At 37.1% G+C, this 22,927-nt stretch overlaps 2 protein-coding genes across 4 annotated transcripts in view; both read right to left on the reverse strand.

Moving 5' to 3' along the window:
* Window positions 1–744: 744 nt before the first annotated feature.
* Window positions 745–3,277, reverse strand: LOC147611471 (ras-related protein Rab7-like). Its single transcript, XM_086784557.1, has 7 exons — window positions 3,076–3,277; window positions 2,920–2,946; window positions 2,738–2,834; window positions 2,459–2,605; window positions 1,470–1,556; window positions 1,247–1,374; window positions 745–1,157 (listed from the first exon to the last, which is right to left on the reverse strand). Exons 1-7 carry the CDS (start codon window positions 3,132–3,134, stop codon window positions 1,067–1,069), a joined length of 636 nt encoding a protein of 211 aa, XP_086640683.1. The 5' UTR covers window positions 3,135–3,277; the 3' UTR covers window positions 745–1,066.
* Window positions 3,278–20,907: 17,630 nt separating this feature from the next.
* The window catches only part of RH1 (RNA helicase 1), a 63,978-nt gene continuing 61,958 nt past the window's right edge, over window positions 20,908–22,927 (reverse strand). For all 3 annotated transcript variants that reach the window (XM_086784559.1, XM_086784558.1, XM_086784560.1), the window contains one exon: window positions 20,908–21,804. In XM_086784559.1, the coding sequence (XP_086640685.1) occupies window positions 21,746–21,804 (59 nt within the window). In that variant the 3' untranslated portion in view covers window positions 20,908–21,745. The remainder of the gene's footprint in view (window positions 21,805–22,927) is intronic.

The raw sequence follows: 22,927 nt of genomic DNA on the forward strand, positions 1-22,927 counted from the left end.
TATGTATATATATATTATAATATATATACATATAATATAATATATGTATATATATTATATTATATGTATAATATAATATATATACATATACACATATGTATACATATATGAATACATACACGCACACACACACATACACAAATATATCTATATACATACATACATATATATGTATGTGTAAGAAAGAAAAAGACCCACTCAAGACATGGAGTAGATAACATGGGTGTAGTCCCCAACTTAATCTCTAAGGGAGAAGAACACCATAGAAGCTTGGGCATAAGGGCTCCAAGAAAGGTAAAGTCAAAATGATCAAAAGGTTATATAATGCCCATGAGCCCTATGTGTAATATAGCCCAAGGTTCCCAAAAATACACATGTAAATGACTCTAAGCCCAAGTGCCTAGGCCACATCCCCCATGTGCATGTGCAACCAAATCTATTTCATTACAATATGTATGTATGTATGTATGCATGTATGCATGCATGCATGTGTGTGTGTGTGTGTGTGTGTGTGTGTGTGTGTGTATAGTGTGCATATATTCATAGAATTTTGTTTATTTTATCTTGTTAAATATATGTATATATACGTATATTTAACAAGATAAAATAAACAAGGTCATGCATATAACTACATTTTTGTATGGAGTGTGGTACTAGGATGTGTGTTTTGACCACTTGAAGAGGCATATAAAGAGGCTACCTATATGTTATGTCTAGTGATGTAAAGTAGGATGAACACCTGCATTAGAAAGCCACTGATGATGAGTGGCCATTGGTTGCCTTGCCACCATAGTTATTTTATGGAGTCCACATATTGCTTGAGTGTCAAATTATGCTTATACAATACAATCCATGTTATGGGCAAGTTTTACATATTTAATAAAAAATAAAACCTCATCCAAGACAAATCGAAACTTATAAACTAAGGGTACCCAAATGTGGAGAGTAACGGAAGTGATCATGAAACTTTGCTCCCTTTATGTTGCCTCCTTGTAAACTTTTCTCCCTTTGTGTTGCCTCCTTGTAAACTTTGAATTTTAAAAATAGGAAAGATTGCATCTAAACCTTAACCACCACAACATCCACCTGATTGTTGGGGAGGAGGCTGGGATTTTATTGGCACTATCGTAATAGCTTGGTTTTGTGGAGGAGGAAAACTTAAAAAGAGAAACAAAAAAGTTAGAGTCCAACTTAATCCACTTGAATGAAAGCATATTTTGAAAAAAATGTTGATTTATTTGCTTACTTCTTCAAAACAAGCTGGACAATACTATCAATGGCTGCATCCACATTTTTTCCCTCTTTTGCAGAAGTTTCAAAATAAGGAATGTTTCCATTCTTTGCACACCATTGTTTTACCATTGACTCATGTACCTATGTAAAAACAAGCTTAGGATATCAATACTTACTAGATGCCAAGTTCTTGACATAGGTTGAAAGCATCATGCAAATTTGAGATCTTGTCATACCATTCTCTTCTTCCCACCATCTAAATCTATTTTGTTTCCAAGCACAATGAAAGGGAACTTGTGTGGGTCGCCATTTGGTGGAATGCCCTGCAATCCAATGCAAGGTTGGTTAATGGAGTAACTTCATGTATGCCACACCAATTCCATATATGTAAAGTATATCTAAGCTTTGAAACTAAAAACCCACAATAATTATAAGAAGAAAACAGAATTTATAAGCTAGGATCCATACTAAAATAGTAGGAAAAAATAGGTTACCATGTCATATGAGCACCCCAAGGTTCATAGGCATCTCTAGAATCCATACTAAAATTCTAGAAAATATGTTTCCATGTCATAGGAGCACCCCAAAGGTTCATAGCCCCACCCACAAAGTTTGGAAAGTCTTGCTTGCACCACTCAACACTATCACTATGTCTACCTTTATAATATAGGCTCGCAGCTGATTTTTAAGAGGAAGTCAAACCTACATTAACAGAGACATTGTCCTTATTGGGTTCAAGGCCCATTCTCTCCACTTCAATGATGTCATATGGATATGCTCTCTCTCTCTCTCTCTCTCTCTCTCTCTCTCTCTCTCTCTCTCACACACACACACACACACACACACACACACACACACAAAGGCATGGATCCATTTGAGTCGAATCTAGCTTTTAGGTAATCCCTTCAAGGGTTCTTGAGATAGTTTCGTATACGACGTTGAAATAGTTCTTCTTCTTCTTCTCTCTCTCTCTCTCTCACTCACTCACTCACTCACTCACTCATGTACATGCCCACGTGGGCACACCGGGTAAAACAAGGATTCAAAGTACTTAAATTGGAAGACAAAGGACTTAGACTTTGAAAACTTGAAGTACTTAAAAATTGAGGAACAAAGGGCTTAGTGTTGTAAATACACTTGAGGAGGAGGAGGAGGAGGAGGAGGAGGCTTAGGTGTAAAAAACGGTGAAAACAAGGGGGGGAGGGGGAGAGGTATCTTTCATCACCTGGGTGATAAACTCGTCGCGCCAACCCTCCAAGCTCTCGAAAGACTTCATCTCATTCACATCAAAAACAAGGATGCAACAATCAGCACCCCTGTAGAAGCGAGGTGCAAGGCCTTGAAAACTCTCTTGCCCGAGTGTATCCCATATCTGATGCAGGAAAAAACACACTAATTAACCATCACACCTGCTTAATCTCTTCAACTAATTACTAATCAGCCTGCGCATTATCCTAAGCTAACACATTACCATTATCTTACTCTGCAATTAAGCCCCTCTCACCTGCAATGTTGCTTCATTGCCTCCAAATGTTACCTCCTTATTGATAATATCCACAGGATCTTCTCCCTTGTGATCACCGAAATTCTTATGCACAAATCTAAGTTAATTCCGTCAAGGATTTCATTAATGACACAACCGTAATTAATCCACACCAAACCTTACACATTTTTGCAAAGGGATACCGGTTTATAAGTGAAGTTTTCCCAACCCTGTTAAATTAAGAACCCACAAAACAAAAAGTCAAATGTTTTGATCATCACAACTTTAGGTTTGAATCAATTTGAAGCCAAATTAATAATGAATTTCATGGAATGAAGTACAGGTAATGATTTGTTTACCCAAAGTCTCCAAGGAGGATGATCTTGAGCTTTACTTTATTAGGGGGTGCCATAGCCATGGCTATGAAGTGCTTGAAAAAAATTACACAAAATGATGTTTATACAGCAAGAGGCTATGAGCATCTCATTGCACATATGGAGTAAAGAGCAAGCACATTTTATTTGATTTCTTCAACCCTTAACTTTGTAATGTTATTCTTGCCCATGTTACTTTGTAATGTTATTCTTGCCCATGTTATTATCATAGTTCCCTTCATCATTGCTTTGATATTGGGTAACATGTGGCAAAAATGCCCTTGTGATGTCTTATCAAAGCTCACTTTCCCCCCCCCTTTTTTTACACTAATCCTTTCTTCTTCTTCTTCTTTTGGGGTGGAGGGGGGATGAAATTTTGAGCTTTCGTAGCCTCTTGGAAACTTCATGTGATGGTGCAACATAGCATAGAGAATAATTTCTTACAGACTCCAAGCGTCTTTGGCTATAGCCCGCCACACCTCCCAAAGTGGAGATACGGGGTAAGCATCTACCTTAATGACATCTGATTTCAAAACCCACTCTTACACCTTTTAAAAAGTAGAATTCTTATAAAAGAATGACTTTTAAGATGTGATTGTAAGGAATCAACCAAGTGTTCTATCATATTTTTTTATCTTGATGATTTTGGAGTTCTTTGATCAATGATTATTTCACCCCCCCAAAAAAACATAACTACACATGATTTCTTCTTCATTCATTAGCCCTTCTATTGACTTAATTTGTTTATAATTTATTTGTTGGTCCAATTATATTATGAGGATCTAGTAATAGATTTTTCTCTATGTTACTCTTAATAATAAAAGACATTGGTAATAAGAGGAAGACTTTCATAAAATTATTAAACAGTATCAAGATTGATTTTTCCAAAGTAGTGATATGTAGAGATCTCAAACAAATGTAGAGACTATCAAGATTGATTTTTTTGAAGTAGTGATATGTAGAAACATGATCTCAAAGAAAGCTTCATTTAAATCCACAAATACACTCTTCACTAATGTAATGAGATGAGTCACTTTATCATTAACATGCTATAACACGAGCAAGAATTAATAAAAATAATGATAGCATCATGAGTCCTATATGAAAAACTATCAAACTCAACTAAACAAGGAGATAATATCCTAGATAAAAAGAAATAGATTTGAAAAAGTGTAACAAATTTATAAAAAGTGCTAAATGGGGGTTGCATGCATACACTATATCACGTGTTGGTGAAGACACTTCGAAAAGTATGCGTGGTGAAAAGGTGTTTCATATACCAAAAAATTAGGGATGCAATAAATAATAATAAGAATCCAATGGAATTCGATTGATATTATTTGGGGTATAAGTTAATGTGAGGATTTCTTAACCCTTAAATAAATTACAAGACAATTTTTACATGTACATCTTAGGCCTCCCTACAAAACAAGTGTAAAAGTGCTTATATCTTTGCAAAATAGTTTTTCATTTCTCTTTTGATGGAAATTATGGTAGCTAGGGAGGATCAAACCAAATAATCAACCTTATGAAAATATTAAAGAACTTAGTTAAAAAGACAGCACAAATCACATCAATTTATTCATCAAATTTTAGTCCTTCTTACAACAAGTGCGTGTCAAGTACAAATAATCAACCTTATGATTGAATAATGAAAATAATCACAAATCACATTAATTTATTCATCAAATTCTAGTCCTCCTTACAACAAGTGCATGAGTGCTCATATCTTTGCAAAATAACTTCATTTCTCTTGTGTTAGAAATTATGGTAGCTAGAGAGGATCAAACCAAATAAACAACCGTATGATTGAATAATGAAAATAATTAAAAGCTTAGTTAAAAAGGGATCACAGGTCACTTCAATAAAAATATTAAAAATACAAATCACTTTCAATTTATTCATCAAATTCTCTCTTGAAATGATAGCCCAAGTACGTCTTTATATAGCTTAGAGAGCATTAATCATACACACTCTCCATGTGATTATGCAATCCATGTGATCCAAACACTACCCATGTGACGCACTTTTCATGTGTCGATGTGACCCATCGACTTCAATCATCCATGTTTATGGAATATATATACTTTTCACATTTTCTCATTTATTTACACTCACTGAACTCAAAAATTAACCTTTGAACCAATTCCATTTAAACCTTACACATGTGCAACCAAATACATAGACTATGCTCCCTCTTGAACACATCTCCATCACCACAATTTCTAAAGGATGGAGTTTCTTGACATTGCATGCTTGTTTCTCCTATACTCTAAGAATCTTGTCTTGAGAAAACTTGACTAATTTCCTTTGATCCAATGCCAGTTAAACCTTACACATGTGTAACCAAATAAATGCACTATACTCCCTTGAACACGAGGCCCATCACCACAATTTCTAACACTACCCCTTAATGATGGAGTTTCTTGACACTCCATGCTTGTTTGTCCCTATACTCTAACCATCTTGGCTTGAGAAATATTGATTGATTTCTTTTAAAGGCTGGGCCTTCTCTAAATCTTGGTGACCCTCACAATAGTTATCAAGACATCGGGACACAAGGGGTGAAGCCATGCCCTTAATCACTTATTCACTCACATTTGGCAAACATGAGAGCATATACTTGCCTTTAACACACAAAGTTCACAATTGTATGCATTTCAAAAGGTTCATCTTAGCCATTTACAACAAATATTATGACCCCTATAAGTATATGTTGGCAAAGCATGGGGGACCCATTGAGGGCATACAATGATACATCACCACTTAGGAAATAAAGTGTAAACATTTCTCCATAGTTGATGAGTTTCTTGGGTGATGATTATAGGCCTAAAGACCTAGTGGTGGATGGTGACTATGGTGTGTGGGTACGCACTGTGCATGCCCAAAATCATGAACATATATATATATAATATAGTATGCCATGCTAAGGTTTTCATCTATCTTTGGAGGGCTCTTATCTTTGGAGGGCTCTTATCTCCTTCTTTACATGTTTTTGCATATGGGTTCATTTTCTAAGGGGATTTCATGCAATGTTTAGGTTCTAAATTCTAATATTTAGTGACCGAGATGCTCAATATTTCTAGCCCAAGGGAAGATCTTGTATATGAAAGATATTTGGGGGCTTGGTCTTCTATCTATGCAGCCTACATAAGAGCTTCTCGTAATTCCTCATTATAGGCATGTTCATGGTCACCATGTACATAAACAATTTCCCAAAGACCTTAGCATAATCTCTAATCCCTCTACCCTGCTGGCTATTTCTCCCCACCCCTCTGACATCAAATTATTAAGGTGTGCATTAAGGAAACACTAATTTTGAGCATGAGTATCTTGCACAAAAATTAATTCACCAACAGTACAAATCTCGCCAACATTAAAGATTAACTGCCCCTTTAGTTTAAGAAGGCAAAGAATGTCAATAAGCCTGGTGTTAAGAATGGCACGCTTGCGCCTAGATGAAGAGGTGGTGCCTCTTTTGAAGTTGCAGGTTACTCAGCAAGGGCATGGAGCCCTTGCATGGGTGGAGCATCGACATAAATGGTTTTCTTGTAAGCCATTGATAGAAAAGTGTGGATGAGGTCCTAGTTTGCCTCTTGTGGCTTTTCTTTGTGACATCGTGGTGTGTTCACATGTAGCAAGATTAATGGCAAGATCTTCAATCCCCAGTCTTCAAAGAAAATGGAGTACAAATATGCACACGTGTACACTTAGAAAGTATCTTGGGTCCTTACATTCAAAATTTGTGAACGGTTGGCATATCAGTTTAAAGGATGGTGATGTTGATTTTAAAAAGCAAAGATGTTATGTGGTAGGTGTTTTTCCCTTATGTCTTTCTCCCTTGAGAGTTGGAGAGGCCCAAATCACTTTAAGGCATGGAATAAAATGGATGAAGGAGGAGAGTTTGACTTTGAAACAAAGATGGTTGTCAAATTGATGCATAAAAAGCCCTTCTTATTCCTTTTAGAGAGAAAACCATTTTAAAGGTCTGAATGTGGTTGGTGTCTATAAGCAAGACAACTAGTATTAATTGCAAAAAGAAAATTTCTTTACATATATGCATGATTAAAAGATATACATCGGATTCACATTATTGTGAAGCCTATGGATAAATAATGGTTTAGTGAAGTACGTAATACAAACAAGAAAACACAACATTAGAAAGAATCAAGGCAATATGCAAGTGATTTGTGAGCAAGCATGCGAGTAACTGAGGTGCATAAAACTAAAGCTCTTCACACTACAACCTTCATCAAACTTAAAGCTTTAGCCTAGCCATATTGACAATTATACTATTGGTCCAAATGTTTACTAGGTTACAAGCGATCTAAAGGAGCTAAGAAAACATCTGAGAGTGGTTTAAGAACTAACATTTCATGTGAGGAACTGAGGAAGCTTATGTGTAGTTGCATGTTTTGTTAAATGGGGGTGAGGAGTGCTTCGATTCATCATTTTTTATTGAGTGGGGCATGTTTTGTTAAATGGGTGAGGAGTCAACATTGCTTTGATTCATCATGCTAATGATGATGAGTACATGTGCTCCTTATGATCAAAAGATCTATGTGGTCAACTAAAATCAACCATGTTTTTTATGACTGTCCATGTGTTGTGGGACAATAATGTGTTAATTTGGTAAGGCTTTGGAGGTGGAGGAGACCAGTAAATGTTAAGTGAATTCACATAGGGTGATTTGTGAAGACACCTTCAATTGTGTAATGGAAAAGACCTAGTATGATTAAGAGCTTGTTCTTGGTAAGTGCACACTTCATTCCTTTGTTTGAGAAGAGATGCAAGTGAATTCGGTATCATTGTAATTGCATACACTTCTAGTAGAGAAGTAGAGTACAAGAATCATGTTATATGTTGGTGTCAAGTTGTACTTGTTGAAGGTTTTACGTAGTAACAAGACTTGTGACAAAGGAAAAAGAAACTAGAATGTTTCTATGAATCGCACCAACAACTTCACTTTTATTCACAAAGGAGTATGTCTAAAGTGGTTAATGTAAGGACTATGAGTTCTAGGGAAGGGATGCTAGCTTTAAAAAGTCTATTGAGCACTTCTATAGGGTGAGCATTTTTATTCACAAGGAGTATGTCTGAAGTGGTTTATGTAAGGACTATGAGTTCTACGGATGCTAACTTAAAAAAGTCTATTAAGCACTTCTATAGGGTGAACAACAATTTTAGTCCACTCGTGATAGTCGGGGGAATTCGCTTGAAAGATGAAGTGAACTACTTAGGAAAAAAATCACCAGATTGGTGTACATAGGTAGAATGGGATACATATGTCACTTACTCTAAGGTTGAAAAGGATTGAGATGATTTTGAGGCTCAAAGAAAATCCTAGAGACATAAAAGCGATTGAAAATCCTAGAGACATAAAAGCGATTGAAAATAGATTGAAAATCCTAGAGACATAAAAGCGATTGAAAATAGATTGATTGGCTTTGTAGTAGATCAAGTTAATTATGAACTATGTCTAATTTTAGAACAACGAGTAGGATAGTTGTGATATCATTCTCTTCTATTTTGTGAAATTAGTCCTTGAGAGAGGTAACTTGAAAAGCTCAAAGTGTGAATAGCAACATGTTTGTCATTAAGGAAAATGTTTCCTAAAAAGAGAAGAGAATGTCACGACCCTACAAGTACACACCCATTGGCAGCATATGGCAATGATACATCACGAGTTAGGTAATTAAGTGTGAACATTTATCCTCGGTTGATAAGGTCCTTTAGTGACAACTATTGACCTAAAGACCTAGTAGTGTGTAACGCAGGTGTACCAACAACTGGACACACGAGGCTTATAAGTATGATGTATTCTCGATAAGGCACACACAGTGGATGATGCCGGAGTTACTAGTATATATATGGTTAGGTGGTTTAACATAGTATGCCATGCTAGGGTTTTTATCTATTTTTTTAAGAGCTCTCATCTCCTTCTTCATGTTTTTGCATGTGGGAGGATTTTCTAGAATTAGTCTTTTTGCAATGCTTGGGTTCTAAGTACAAAGATTATCACAAACGTTTGGCTAGAAACAAAGAGTTAATGTCAATGTTACATGGAATACAATAGTTTTGAAATGTTAATAGCATTTTAGAGACCAAACTTGCACAAGGAATAACTTTTCTCTATTATAGCTTGAAGTGCATGTGAATGATCTAATAGGCTTTAAAGTTTAAGAATCCCTTTACAACATAGTATTTAGGGTTTCTTTTTTACATATAGAAATCCTAAGGTTTTTTTTAAAAAAAGAGCTTTATCTTTTTAAAAAAGCATAGTGAAGGTTGCCATATCCTCAAGACTAGGTGCCACGTCTTAAAGACCCTTGTCAGGTGACATCAATGGATGGCATTAATCAAAATCGCGATGCTTTTTTTGCACCATCAAATAAAGTAAACTAGGCCGAGTAAACTAGGGGTGAAAAACATAGAATACCACATGGTTTCATTGCTTGAAGGTATACTATAGTGATAAGATGTTTCCTATGGTGACCCAAGGTCTCGAGTTCAAATCCTCTTTTGCCTAAAACATCTTGCTCCAAAAATTTCTAAGTCCTAAACCCAAATTCACCCTCATCCCATGATGTAAACTACGAAGTAAACTATGATTTGCTGAGTAAAGTAGGAAGTAAACTATGCCTGCTTAGTAAACTAAGAAGTAAACTATGATCGCTTAGTAAACTAGAAAGTAAACTATGCCCATTTAGTAAACTAAGAATCACTTAGTAACCTAGTTTACTCGACCTAGTTTACTTTATCCGACGGCCGAATTACATGGGCAAGCTGTATGGTGAATGACCCACTATTTGTTGGGTATTCGGAGTCTCCGTGTGTATACCCATTGTGTATGTGTACCCTCGTTTGTGTACTTGCTTGTATATGTGTGTAAACAACCCTTGTTTGTGTGTGTGAACACTCACTTATGTGAGTAAGTTAGTTAGTACATGTGAACCACCTCTTATAGCCAATTAAGTGTTTGTGTATGTAAGCATTGATATCCAAGTGTCACTGCCCCAGTGAGTAGAGTGTTGAGAGGCATTCTGCCTATAAAAGCATTGTACCTTATGACTTTCATAACAATCAATATAAAGTATTACATTGTACATGCAAATAGTGTCTCTTAACCTACCCTTCTCTCTTTACTACGCATCATCTCTCTCTACCCTTCTCTCTTTACTACACATCACCATGTATCAATTTGAACCTCCATAGCTATTGGCTATCAACTTAACCTTAGAATGCAACAAATGGTATGGGAGCCTTTTAGGGTTTCGAAAATTCTAGGGTTGCGAACACGGCTGTAGTGGAGTAGTTAAAGCGGATGAAGTCCTATCCGTTGGTGCGGGTTCATCTACGGTGTTGCGCGTCCGGAGTTGGGTGTGTGAGTAGTGTATGTAAACCGGTGTTTCTCGTCCCCCCCCCCCCCCAAAAAGGAAATTTTAGGGTTTCTTCTTCTTAGGGTTTTTGCCCTGCCTGCAGCCCCTCTGCTACTCCCACTCCACTAACGCCAGCAGCCTCTTACCTCCACCCTACTGCTGTCCTGCTCCCTCTGCGCCAGAGTTGCCTGTGCTTTTAGCAACCCATCAACCCCACGCCGGCGCTGCCTGTAGCGTTGCCGTCGTAGCCTCCTCCCTTGCAGCGCTACCCCGCCTCATGCCACCTATTAGGCAGGCCATTTGCACCGCCTCCGCCGTGCGCCCACAGCGGCGCCGCCTCGGACTGTCAGTCCCTCGTCTCTGCAGCCGTCATCTCTCCAACGCAGCCACCACAAAAAGATAAGGTTTCTGTTATTTTAGGGTAAAAGTCCTAAAGGCTTAAAACCTTAGGAAGATAAGGGCTCATTTATATTTTGCTTCCCTGATCAAGGGGGGATTCTACCCCGACTTTTAATCTATTTGTATTTGATTTTATATATGTGAGCATCTAGGATTCTCTGTGCGAGATGTAAGATGTAATAATCTCTCGTATGTTTTTCTCGTGTCAATTTTATGTGTTTGCACCACCTTGTGTTATAAAAGGCTTAAGTACTTTAATTTACCGGTATTTTGATCAAGGGGAGGTTGACCTTTGAGTAGATTGATGTAAATGAAAGTCATAGGTGGTCAAGCTCTATTGGCACCTATCCCTAGACCTCTGAGTCTCTATATGGAAGACCCACCACTCTTCAAAATGGAGCCCTCAACACTTCATGATGTGCACATAAGAGACCCAAAATTTCTCTATCATGGTCACGCAAAAGTGAATTCGACAACAAGTAAAAGGCAATCTGCGTACACGTGTGTGCGCCCACCCACTCATCTACATTGGCAACTTCACATCCCTTGAAATTTTTAGCTACTTCTATATGGAAGACCCACCACTCTTCAAAATGGAGCCCTCAACACTTCATGATGTGCACAGAAGAGACCCAAAATTTCTCTATCATGGTCACGCAAAAGTGAATTCGGCAACATGTAAAAGGCAATCTGTGTACACATGTGTGCACCCACCCATTGGCAACTTCACATCCCTTGAAATTTTTAGCTACTTCTAAATGAGACTGAAGAAGAAGTTTGCACAAAAACAAGCACACGTGTCATAGTGTATCATCAAGAAGAAGACTCATTGGTTGGAGTCCATCAAGTTAGGTTACCCAACACCAAGTTAGGTTATAGGTGGTCTTTAACTACATGCTTATATAGCTCAAAGGTACATGAAATCCATCGGTGTGTAATGCTAGGTCAGCTACATGTTTAACATATCAGAACAACTGATAACACCGATAGGTCTTTAACCACATGCTTATATAGCTCAAAGAGAAACTCCATATGCGACTAGCACTTTCCATGTGTCGGGCCATGCGAACCATGACATAACGTACATCATCATAACATATGGAATCTCTACACATTTTCACCTTTTTTCGTCCACCAAACTAAATAAATAACCTTAAAACTAAGGCAATTTAGACCTTATTCATGTGTAATAAAATACAATGACATGCTTCATCTCAACCTCACAACGTCCATTACTAAAACTTCTAACACATTTCACAAATTTCTTATAAAGCATTGGTTATTCTTGTGGAGATAGAATATTCCACCACCCATTCACACTATTTAAAGAATCTTAACCATGGACTTCTCATGTTTAACTAAATACCAAATGAGCATGGTCTCCATCATAATCACTTTTGAACAAAACCATGAGGTTGAGATATATAAACCGCCTCACATAAATCACCACTCACGAAGGCAATCTTGATATATCAAAGGTAATCTTAATATGTCTACTAATGTATATTCCATCCATGATATGCTTCCAATGCAATAGCACAGCGGATTAAAGTGATACAAGATGTGAGGGAAAAAGTTTCATCATAATCTCCTGATCTTAACCCTTTGCAACAAGTCTTGCCTTATATAGAAATCCAACATTACCATCAGCTTTACACCTAAGCTTATAAACCCACTTCATACCAATGGCCTTTTTACAATAAGAAAAATTTACCAAATACCAAGTGTCATTTTTTTAAATTAAGCCATACACATCCTACATGACCTGCATCATCCAAGGATCATTTTCTTGTGCTTTCTCAAAGAAAACACGTTCCTCTTCATTCTATATACTAGTAATGAGAGCAAGATCCACAAAAGTATAAGATGCATGATGAGAACCTACACATGTCTTGCTAGGCAAAGGAGTAGCTAGTTTGCTATCCTATGATGTTTGCACCAGCCATTTTGGTATACTCTTGGATGCACTTATGGTTGCCCATTGCATCATCATCCACAATTACCTCATCAATAGGTTGATCTCTGGGTAAAAATTTGAGCTGATTTTCAAGTGGTATGGACTGATTTGCAGTACCTTGTTGAGGATTCATTTGCTCCACATATGGAATGTATGGCATTCCACAGAGGTAGGAGTGTACATTTTGTTGTTTTTTGCATAAAATCATGGGTTGAACTAAGTTCTCAACAAAGACATCTCCTGTACTCACAAAAATTTACCTTATAGTGGCCGGATAATAGAGTTTATACCCTTTGCTTTCTGAGTGGCATCAAAAATATATTTTACTACCTTATTATCTAGCTTATTATTGCGTTGTTGCTCAAGCACAAGAGCATAAGCAAGGCAAGGGCTTCTTCTCATCCAAAATTTATAACGAGTAATTGTAATGCCTTGATGGGGCATTTGTTTAGCACAGAAGTGACATATAATTGCCTCCAATCAAATGTTGTCTATGTGCACTCACTCTCCATTTAGCTTTTGTGAACCCCACTTATCTAATCCCATGTAAACTCACTCTTAGAACCTTATGACTTATGATCTTTCATATTCATTTATGCTTATTTATATTATGATATGGAAGATGGTGTTATGTCAAATTGAAGGAGATTTTATTGGTTTCTTTGATCTTATTCCAAGGCAAGTGGAAGATATATTCAGCTTATTGCCAACGATGGGTAAGAAGGCATGCAGATCTTTATGGGGATTTTCCTATGCTTTTTCATATGCTGAATGTTCATGAATATGCTTTATGGGTTATATATTGTGGCGGGAGAGCATGGATTTCCTTATGCTATTGACATGTGGATATTATACAATCATGGTTCTATGTGTTTATATTGTTTGATGCTAATAAAATGAGTTCCTACGTCCCACCATCCCTATAATCCTTGCAACTTCCTTCACATAGTTATGTTATAAGCTAAGATTGTCTCCAAACCTCAATAATATTTTTATGATGCATAGATAAAAAAGTGTCGGGAAATTAGATTCAATTTTTATAGATGCTCTCAAAAGTCACAAAGGCTCCAAAAAGGATTTGTAAATTGCTTCCATATAGAAAGGGGACATACAACTCCACAATGGTTTCAATCTCATTCTAAGATGTAAATGGTTTAACTCTTAAACATTCACCTTTGATAAGTAAAACATGTATACAATGTTGATTCTATAATTAAGAACATAAAAGTGATAGAAATGGGACATACAACTCCACAATGGTTTCAATCTCATTCTAAGATGTAAATGGTTTAACTCAAACATTCACCTTTGATAAGTAAAACATGTATACAATGTTGATTCTATAATTAAGACCATAAAAGTGATAGTTGGGGCACTCAGTTACACTCATAATCTCACTTATGCATTTATACGTTAAATTTGAAATTATCTTTTGCAAAAAACAAAAAAAAACTTACGGATATTTTTCAAGTTGTAAATAAACAAACATTGTTGGTGTTCTTCTTGGCTCATTAAAAAAAAAATCATCTCCTTGCTAGGATGAAGGGACATATCCTCATCCATGTGTATACACACTGTTCACAAACCACCATTTTCTTGAAACCACCTTTTCAATGCCTATTCAATAATCCCCTCTCACAAACTCTATGTGATCCTAAAAATTGGTGATGATGATTACATGAAGACCCAAGAGTCCACCTTAAAAATCTTTCTTCACCCATTCACCAACTTTAATTTTTATGTTGTGAAGAACATAATCATTGATGTAATTGTTTGGTTGGAGTTGCATGGAGGTTGAAGCCATTGTAAAGATAAATATGGAAGATTAAGGATGGACAAATCTTGCGTGAGCCTTTTGAAGAGTACACAACTATGGAGGCTCTAATCTACATGAAAACAAAGGATCTTGGAATGGAGTATATTTTTGAAAGGAAACACAATGTCAATATTTGGGCCCTACACAAAAATGAGTCTACAAAATTCCCAAAGGGTGAGGAGTAGATGGCAAAGGTATGTAGGAGTGTGTGGGGAAAAAGTGAGAGATGGTTGGGGAGAGGTGAAGAGTTAACCCATGTTTCTTCTAATAAAAAAATACCTATCAAAAGCATGGCTCCCACACCAATCCTCTCCCACCTTCCACCCCCCAAACCCCCAACCCCCCAAGTCATATTAGTCAATATTTTAGATTATTACTAATGATCTCTCTTGCACAGGGATCGTGTGGTGGCTAATTAATCTTCAAATTGCAATAAGTCCAAAAGCTTTACAAAAAGCTTCAAACTTCTTGTGCGAGAGACCTTCGTGAACATATTAGCCACATTGTCGTGTGTAGAGACATAAGCTAAGCTAATCTCTCCTACAATGAACCTCTCCCTGACATAATAATAATGCACCTTAATGTGCTAAGCTAAGCTAATCTCTCCTACAATGAACCTCTCCCTGACAATGTAATAATGCACCTTAATGTGCTTTGTGCAAGCATGAAACGTTGGGATCTGCTAATGCACTCCGGCTATCAACAATGAAGATGGAGGTGGGGGACTACTATGTCCAACACGAAGAGCTACCAAAAGGCATTTGAGCCATATATATACTCCATAGTCATCTCGTTGAAAAAGCTCCCCTATATTGAGCTTCACAGCTACAGTGGCCATCATCAGCTACTTCTTGCTAATCCATGATATACATAAATCATAAGATGAAAGCAAAATCCACTAGTGGGACACTCACAGGTCGTCATAACACCAGCCCAATCGAAATCATCAAAAGCATGCAGTTCAATATCACCTCCCTTAGCACAAAATAGCCCAAGGGACTAAGTGCCATGTAAGTATCGAAATACTTGCCTAATAGCCTACCAATGCCTACTTTTGGGATTGGTCATAAACCTGCTCAATTGGGAGAACCAAAATTGAATGTATGGCCTCGTATTATATAGATAAATGAGGCACCCAATAGCGTGCTAATAAAGTGATGCATCAAATGGTTCACCTGCATCCTAGAGAGGTTGATCCTAACACGTGTCTCCACTATCTTATAGTCTCTAATACCAAACCGTACCAATAGGCTTATAGTCTTTAAAACCAAACCATGTAAGCAATCTCTATATGTACTTTAACTGGAAACACTGCAATACCAACATCATAGTGCATAAACTGTATGCCTGAATAATAATGCAATGAGCCCAAATCTACTATCTCAAATGATCTAATTCAATCTTGAAAGTTAAAATCTTATAATCATTATAGGGCCTAAGCGAAGCATGCCATCAACATAAAATAATGATCATAAAACAATTCTTACTCCTCTTTACATAGAGGGTACTCTCAGTTAGACTGTTTACAAAAACCATTTGAAACCAAGTATGCATTTATATTCTCCTACCATGCTCTGGGAGAGCCTAATTAAGGCCATATAAAGCTTTTCTTAACGTGCATACTTTAGACTCCTGTCACTTTTGAACAAAACTATGAGGCTAAGATACATAAACCACTTCATGCAAATCACCACTCAAGAAGGCAATCTTGATATATCTAGTAATGTACATTCCATCCATGATATGCTACCAATGCAATAGCATACCGGATTGAAGTCATACGAGAACGGGAGGACAAAGGTTTCATCAGAATCTCTTGATCATAACCCTTTGCCAACAAGCCTTTGCCACAACGATCCAACGTTAGCACATCAGCTTTACACTTAAGCTTATAAACCCACTTCATACCAATGGCCCTTTTACCATAAGGCAAATTTTTCAAATACCAAGTGTCATTTTTAAGGATTGAGTCATACTCATCCTACATGGCCTGCATCATCCAATGATCATTTTCTTGTGCTTTCTCAAAGGAAACATGTTCCTCTTCATTGCATATACTAGTAATGAGAGCATGATCCACAAAAGAATAAGATGCATGATGAGAACACACACGTGTCTTGCTAGGCAAAAGAGTAGCTAATTTTCTATCCTATTATGTTTGCACCAGCCATTTTGGCATACTCTTGGATGCACTTATGGTTGCCCATTGCATCATATTCCGATTTATATGATTATATGGAAGATGAAGTGCTATATCAAATTGAAGAAGATTTTATTGGTTTCTTTGATCTTATTCCAAGGCAAGTGGGAGATATATTCATCTTGTTGCCTATGATGGGTAACGAGGCATGCAGATCTTTATGGGGATTTTCTTATTTTTTTTCATATGTTGAATGTTCATGTATATGCTTATGGGTAATATATTGTGGTGGGAGAGCATGAATTTTCTTATGCTATTTGAGTTCATATATTCCTATGCCCCCCCATCCCTATAATGTTTCAGCTTCCTTCACATAGTTATGTTCTAAGCTAAGATTGTCTGCAACAATTTTTTTATGATGCATGGATAACAAAGCGTTGGGAAATTAGATTCAATTATTATAGATGCTCTCAAAAGTCACAAAGTCTCCACAAAGGATTTGCAAAAGATTGTCTCATTGCTTCCATATAGAAAGGGGACATACAACTCCACAACGGTTTCAATCTCAAACATTCACCTTTGATGAGTAAAACACCTATTCAATGTTGATTCTACAATCAAGAACATAAAAATGATACTCTCCCTTATGCATTTATACATTAAATTTGAAATTTATCTTTTACAAAAAAAAATACTTATAGATATTGTTTAGGTTGTAAATAAACATTGTTAATGTTCTTCTTGGCTCATTAAAAGAAAAAAAAACTACAACAATGTGAATTGGTGCAAATTAACTCAAACCAACATTATAGATCCCCTAGAAAACCTCATTAAATCATGGATATCTTGAACCATTTCATTCACAAGACATCCCTACCTCAACGATCAAGTATAGGCCATTCCAATACTATAAAAAGAAAGGTGTGCTTCTCTATGAGGCTCCTAAAACCTCTCCATGTGATGATGTTATGTATGTTGAGGTGTAGAAGATAATACCATCAAGAGCAAGAAATTTTAGTGGATTTCTTGGATATAATAGCTTACCAATGCTTACACATTGTTCACAAACCACCATTTTCCATCAATGCTTATTAAATAATCCCCTCGCAAACTTTGCGTGGTCCCAACTCGTGATGGTGGTTACATGGACCAAGAGCCCACCTTGAAATCTTTCTTAACCCATTCACCGGCTTCAATTTTTATGTTATGAAGAACATAATCATTGATGTAATCTTTTGGTTGGAGTTGGATGGAGGTTGAAGCCATTGTAAAGATAAATATGGAAGATTGTGGATAGGCAAATCTTGCGTGAGCCTTTTGAAGAGTACACAACTATGGAAGCTCTAATCTACATGAAAACAAAGGATCTTGAATAGTAATGAAATGGGGTATATTTTTGAAAGGAAACACAATGTCAATTTTTGGGCCCTACACAAAAACAAGTCTACAAAATTCCAAAAGGTTGAGGGGTAGATGGCAAAGGTATGTAGGAGAGTGTGGGGAAAAAAGTGAGAGAGGGTTGGGGAGAGGTGAAGAGTTAACCTGTGTTTCTTCTAATAAAAAAGACCTATCAAAAGCATGGCTCCCACCAATCCTCTCCCGCCCTCCACCCCCCAAACCCCCCAAGTCATATAAGTCAATCTTTTAGATTAGTCCTAATTATCTCTCTTTTATTACAAGGCCCTTCTTTATTACAAATCTCCCCTAGTGAAGTTTCATATTAGTTAGTGTAAAGAATTGATTGGTGTCAAAAATAAAAAATCTAATCATCATTGTGATGTCTCATGCAATCAACATTTCACTACATGTAAGCCTTTTTAACCTAACCAAATTGGGATAAATTTGAGATTAAGAGAAACAAGACTAGGACATAACTACCAATTTGGTAGAGAGAAATTACATTTAGATATTCATAGATGATTCCAAACTCATCCAAGTTACTACAAGCATCTACAAGAGCAGCTCATAAAAGATTTCATTATGAAGTTTAATCCCCCATTAACCGTTTGCATCCTTGCCACTCTCTCATGAACTCGAGGAGATAGAAGGGCTAGAACTCTTTCGCGTGCCCCTGTGTCTCTAGAAGTTTGTAATTTTTAACCGGTTACAAGCATTTACCTTGTCCTTTTAGGCTCTTGCAAAGCTCTTTCCTTTACATTTGATGCTCTTCTCTCCACTTCTACTCTACAAGTTAATTTTGCTTGAATATGTCTCAACATCGTGTTGCTTAGACATGAATTTTGTTCTTGGTGTGATTCACATATGCTTCACTCAATGCTCGAGTAACGTCACTTGCTCTTGAGAGATCCATGGAAACTCTAGGACTCTTGGCTAAGAATGCTCCTCTCACTATGATAGAACAACAATGTCATTTCTTTCTAGTTCAACTGAAAAGTGCATGTCGACTTACACCATGTCATTAGACTACATTTCTTGACCTAACTCAAGATACAAGTACCATTCTCCAGTGGCAAACCTTTATGTTATGTTGGCCATCTTTAATCTATCTTCTTGTTTCCTTTTTGCCCCTTGTGCTTCAACCTATCCATCGACAACCTTGCTCATGAATACATTATGCAAGCATACTAACATCTTTTGCTTGATGCCCATTGATCGCCGCCATGGAAATGCCCATGTTTCAACATGAACATTTCAAATGAGACAACCTTGCAATCAAATTAAATTCCCTTTGTATACTGAACAGAGATTGGCCTTTTACACATCACAAGACTTCTAGAAAGATTTTTTTCAATAACATGTTTATTTGCGACAATGCACCACATGCATTTGTTCTTTTAAACACGAGTGCAAGGGAACCACTTTAAGTAGATAAGCATCATCTTTGCTCTTTTCATTGCCAAGGTATTTAAAATATAACCTTGGTATTTACAATAAAGCAGTTGATCCTTATCCAATTATTTCTCCATAGGCAAAATCCTCACCTTATAAAATCCTTCATTGAAATACAATTGTCATTTCTACTATTTTGAGACATAAAAATGTGTGAGCAAAGAAGATGCTTTTTTTTTTCATATCAACGACACAATACAAGAACAACCTCAATTTGAATGAGGCTAGTCAACCGAGCACTAAAATCCATCTATGGGTTTAGGACGATCAAGTTGGCAACCTTGTGTGAGGCTTCACTATATTTGCCAAAACCCATCATTGGGCATAGTAGCTCTTGTATACTACGTTTGCAAAACCCATCGATAGAAATCTAAATTGTGTGTATCGATAAGGACAACCCCTAGATATAATCACATACCATCTCCTCATGGGCCTCGACAAAAATGTTATTTGGAACAAGTTCACATCATGGGAACACTTGCATGTCCTCTATTTTTTTTTGGTCATGACAATTTGTGAATACTTCATTGTAGGTGGACACTCGCTTTGAACTTGGACCCATCATGATCATCTTTTCTTACTTTGATGGGTAGCTGGGAGCTACTTTGAAAAAAGTCTACATGCGGCAAGCATTCTCCCACTCAAAGATCAAGTATGTCACCAAAAGGTGCTTTTGTTATCATATACACTAAGGAGGTAACAAGCCATGTATGGCTAAGGTCACTCTTTGTTGGACTTGCTTCAATTGGAGGAGGCAATAATGAAATTGGTTGATGGGGTAATGAATGTGGTGTGATAGAAGCTGTAAGCAATGATACTCATAGAGTCCTATAGTAAACAACCATCTAAACAAGAGTACTCCATCATATATCCCATGTCTCGCATAGCTAGCAGATGCTCCAAGTGCTTTATAACCTAAAGAGAGATAAGTCTCACATTCCAAATAATGCCTCGACATTTAACGTGTAGCATTGTAGACATTCTACTTTCTTATAAAAATATTGTGTAAGAGACTTTATAGAACATCAAAAAAAGAAAATAGACCCCTCAAGGTGACTTTGATATCCTTAGCAAGCTTTCTCATGGTAAAGCATGGGGCAAAAATAAAACCCATTCAAGTCCACCTCTTATGGCGTATGATAAAATTGTCCACGTTCAAAGCATCACCTTCCTCTGCTCACAAAAAGCCTGTAGTGCCACTTCAGAAGCCCGCCCTTTCAATAAAGAGAAAATGAGCAGAACTTGGTAGAATAGGCCAAGGGACCATGCACATATGAAACCTTGAAATGGGACTCTGAACATTTGAGGTCTCTCTACCTCAACAGAGAACATTTACCTCAATAGACACTGACTATCTTGCCTTTTACATTATTGTGTCCACACCAGTCTTACAACACAATAAATTCTTTTGTGTGATAACTTCATCCCTCCAAGCCCTGTGCCCATCTTGGTTATCAAGCTACATTCCCATTGCTAGCTCCAAGCATCACTCAACAAATCCCATACAATATGAACACCTAGATATTCGTACCTACTTTGATTAGTAATTCTTGTTCTTAGTTACAAAACTTTTGCTTGTAGTTACAAACACAACCATCTCCTACTAGACGCACGCACACAGAGAGAACTGCAAAATTACTGTAAGCACTTCAAATAACAACTAAGTTTTTTTTTTTGTGATGAGATTAAATGAAGCTTCCTGCAGCGCACAACCATTGTAAGGGAACAAAGGCTTTCTTTAAAGAATGCCATCCTTGGTGATTTCTCCCATAAATTGCCTTTAGAAGCCTGTGTGTCCTGCTCTAAGCTTTAGGTCCCCTTACTCTTCTATTGCCCAGCTTGCACTCTGATGCCAGCTAGAGTCTTCCTAGAATGTCCACACGCCTTCCATAACCTTTGACACCCACACCACTACCACCAATCAAAGCTAAGCTTTCTGATGCCAAAACAATTCTATTGTGAAATTCTCAGTAATTTGTCTTTCCTTGATGTACTTGAGCAGGTTGCACTACTCTGGTGTGTTCCTCCTTGGTGTCTTTCCTTGGACATATGTCCAGTTGGTGATCTGATGGGATTAAATGAGATAATTCTCATTTGAGGTTTTTCAGTCTTCCTTAAGAACCTGCAGTTTTAACAGCCTCCAAAGCGGTCACTTCTTTCAATTTTTCTAGGCCTGCAAAGAATAAGCAATCAATCAAGTGACTAAAGATACCGATGCCATTTACAACAAAAGCCAAGAAACCTTTCAAAGCATGGTGAATCAAAACTTAAGGACAAAAAGCACATAACATAAGTTTCTTATCCTCTAAGATGCACTGCACACTGGATGAGCTTGAAATCATGCAATACCAGAGAACTTTGTCAATACCATACTCAATTTTCATCCCAACAACTATGTCCTACAAGTATGAAAGGGGGCCTTAGTTCCATTTTCGAGATATCCTTCGAGTATGTTGACTTCTCTTGGATGGAAAAACAAAATTATATAAATACATCTTGCACTGCCTATGTAATGAAAGCACGTGTGTATCTTCCTGCACTACTGAGAATATCTGACTTAAGTGCGATTTGTCAAGCATGGCTAGCCCTCATATACATGTCTCTTCTCTATAAAATGAGTGCCAAGTGTAACCCTAGACACAAGCAAATTTCCTCCATAGTCACAAGACATGTTTCAATTGTTTTTTTTTTGTTTCGAGGTCTTAGAAGTTTCATCTAGAAACATTTCAGCCCGAAATTAAAAAACCGATACGTTTCGAGAAATCAAAATATTAATTATTTTATGAATATAATTAGAGCATTTAGAGACCATTATATATACAATGCACATTGCATATGGATGACCAAAAGACATAATGATTCATGAATTTAAAAGCTTGAAACTTTGAACGTTTAAAACTTGAACCATAAACTTATATGCAGAGTGCAAACTTCTAAATTCTGACGAGGCATAATGGAAATTAGAAATAAAATAGAATAGGAAGACCCAGAGATGTTGAAGATTTTGGAGAGAAGAGACTCAGGAGATAGGAGATGAAAATTCAAAGGAAAAGGAAGGAGAAGGAGAAGGAGGAGGAGAGAAGGGAAGGAGAAGGAGAAGAGAAGGGAAGGAGAAGGGAAGGCTTCCATGATTCCCGCTCTGGGCTTTGGTGAGTCTCTATGTATAAGGCAACATCGTAGCCCTTAAAGGATTCCATGAAATTTCCTGATGCAGGCCAAAGTAGGCCATCACAGACCCATAGTGATCTCACAGGCTGTGTATCCCTATTTAGAGCTGGCTGCAAGTTTCTGCAAAC

This window comes from Cibotium barometz, chromosome 47 (genome assembly GCF_041138505.1).
Source record: "Cibotium barometz isolate CiBa-2024 chromosome 47, ASM4113850v1, whole genome shotgun sequence".
In the NCBI taxonomy this organism is placed as follows: domain Eukaryota; kingdom Viridiplantae; phylum Streptophyta; class Polypodiopsida; order Cyatheales; family Cibotiaceae; genus Cibotium; species Cibotium barometz.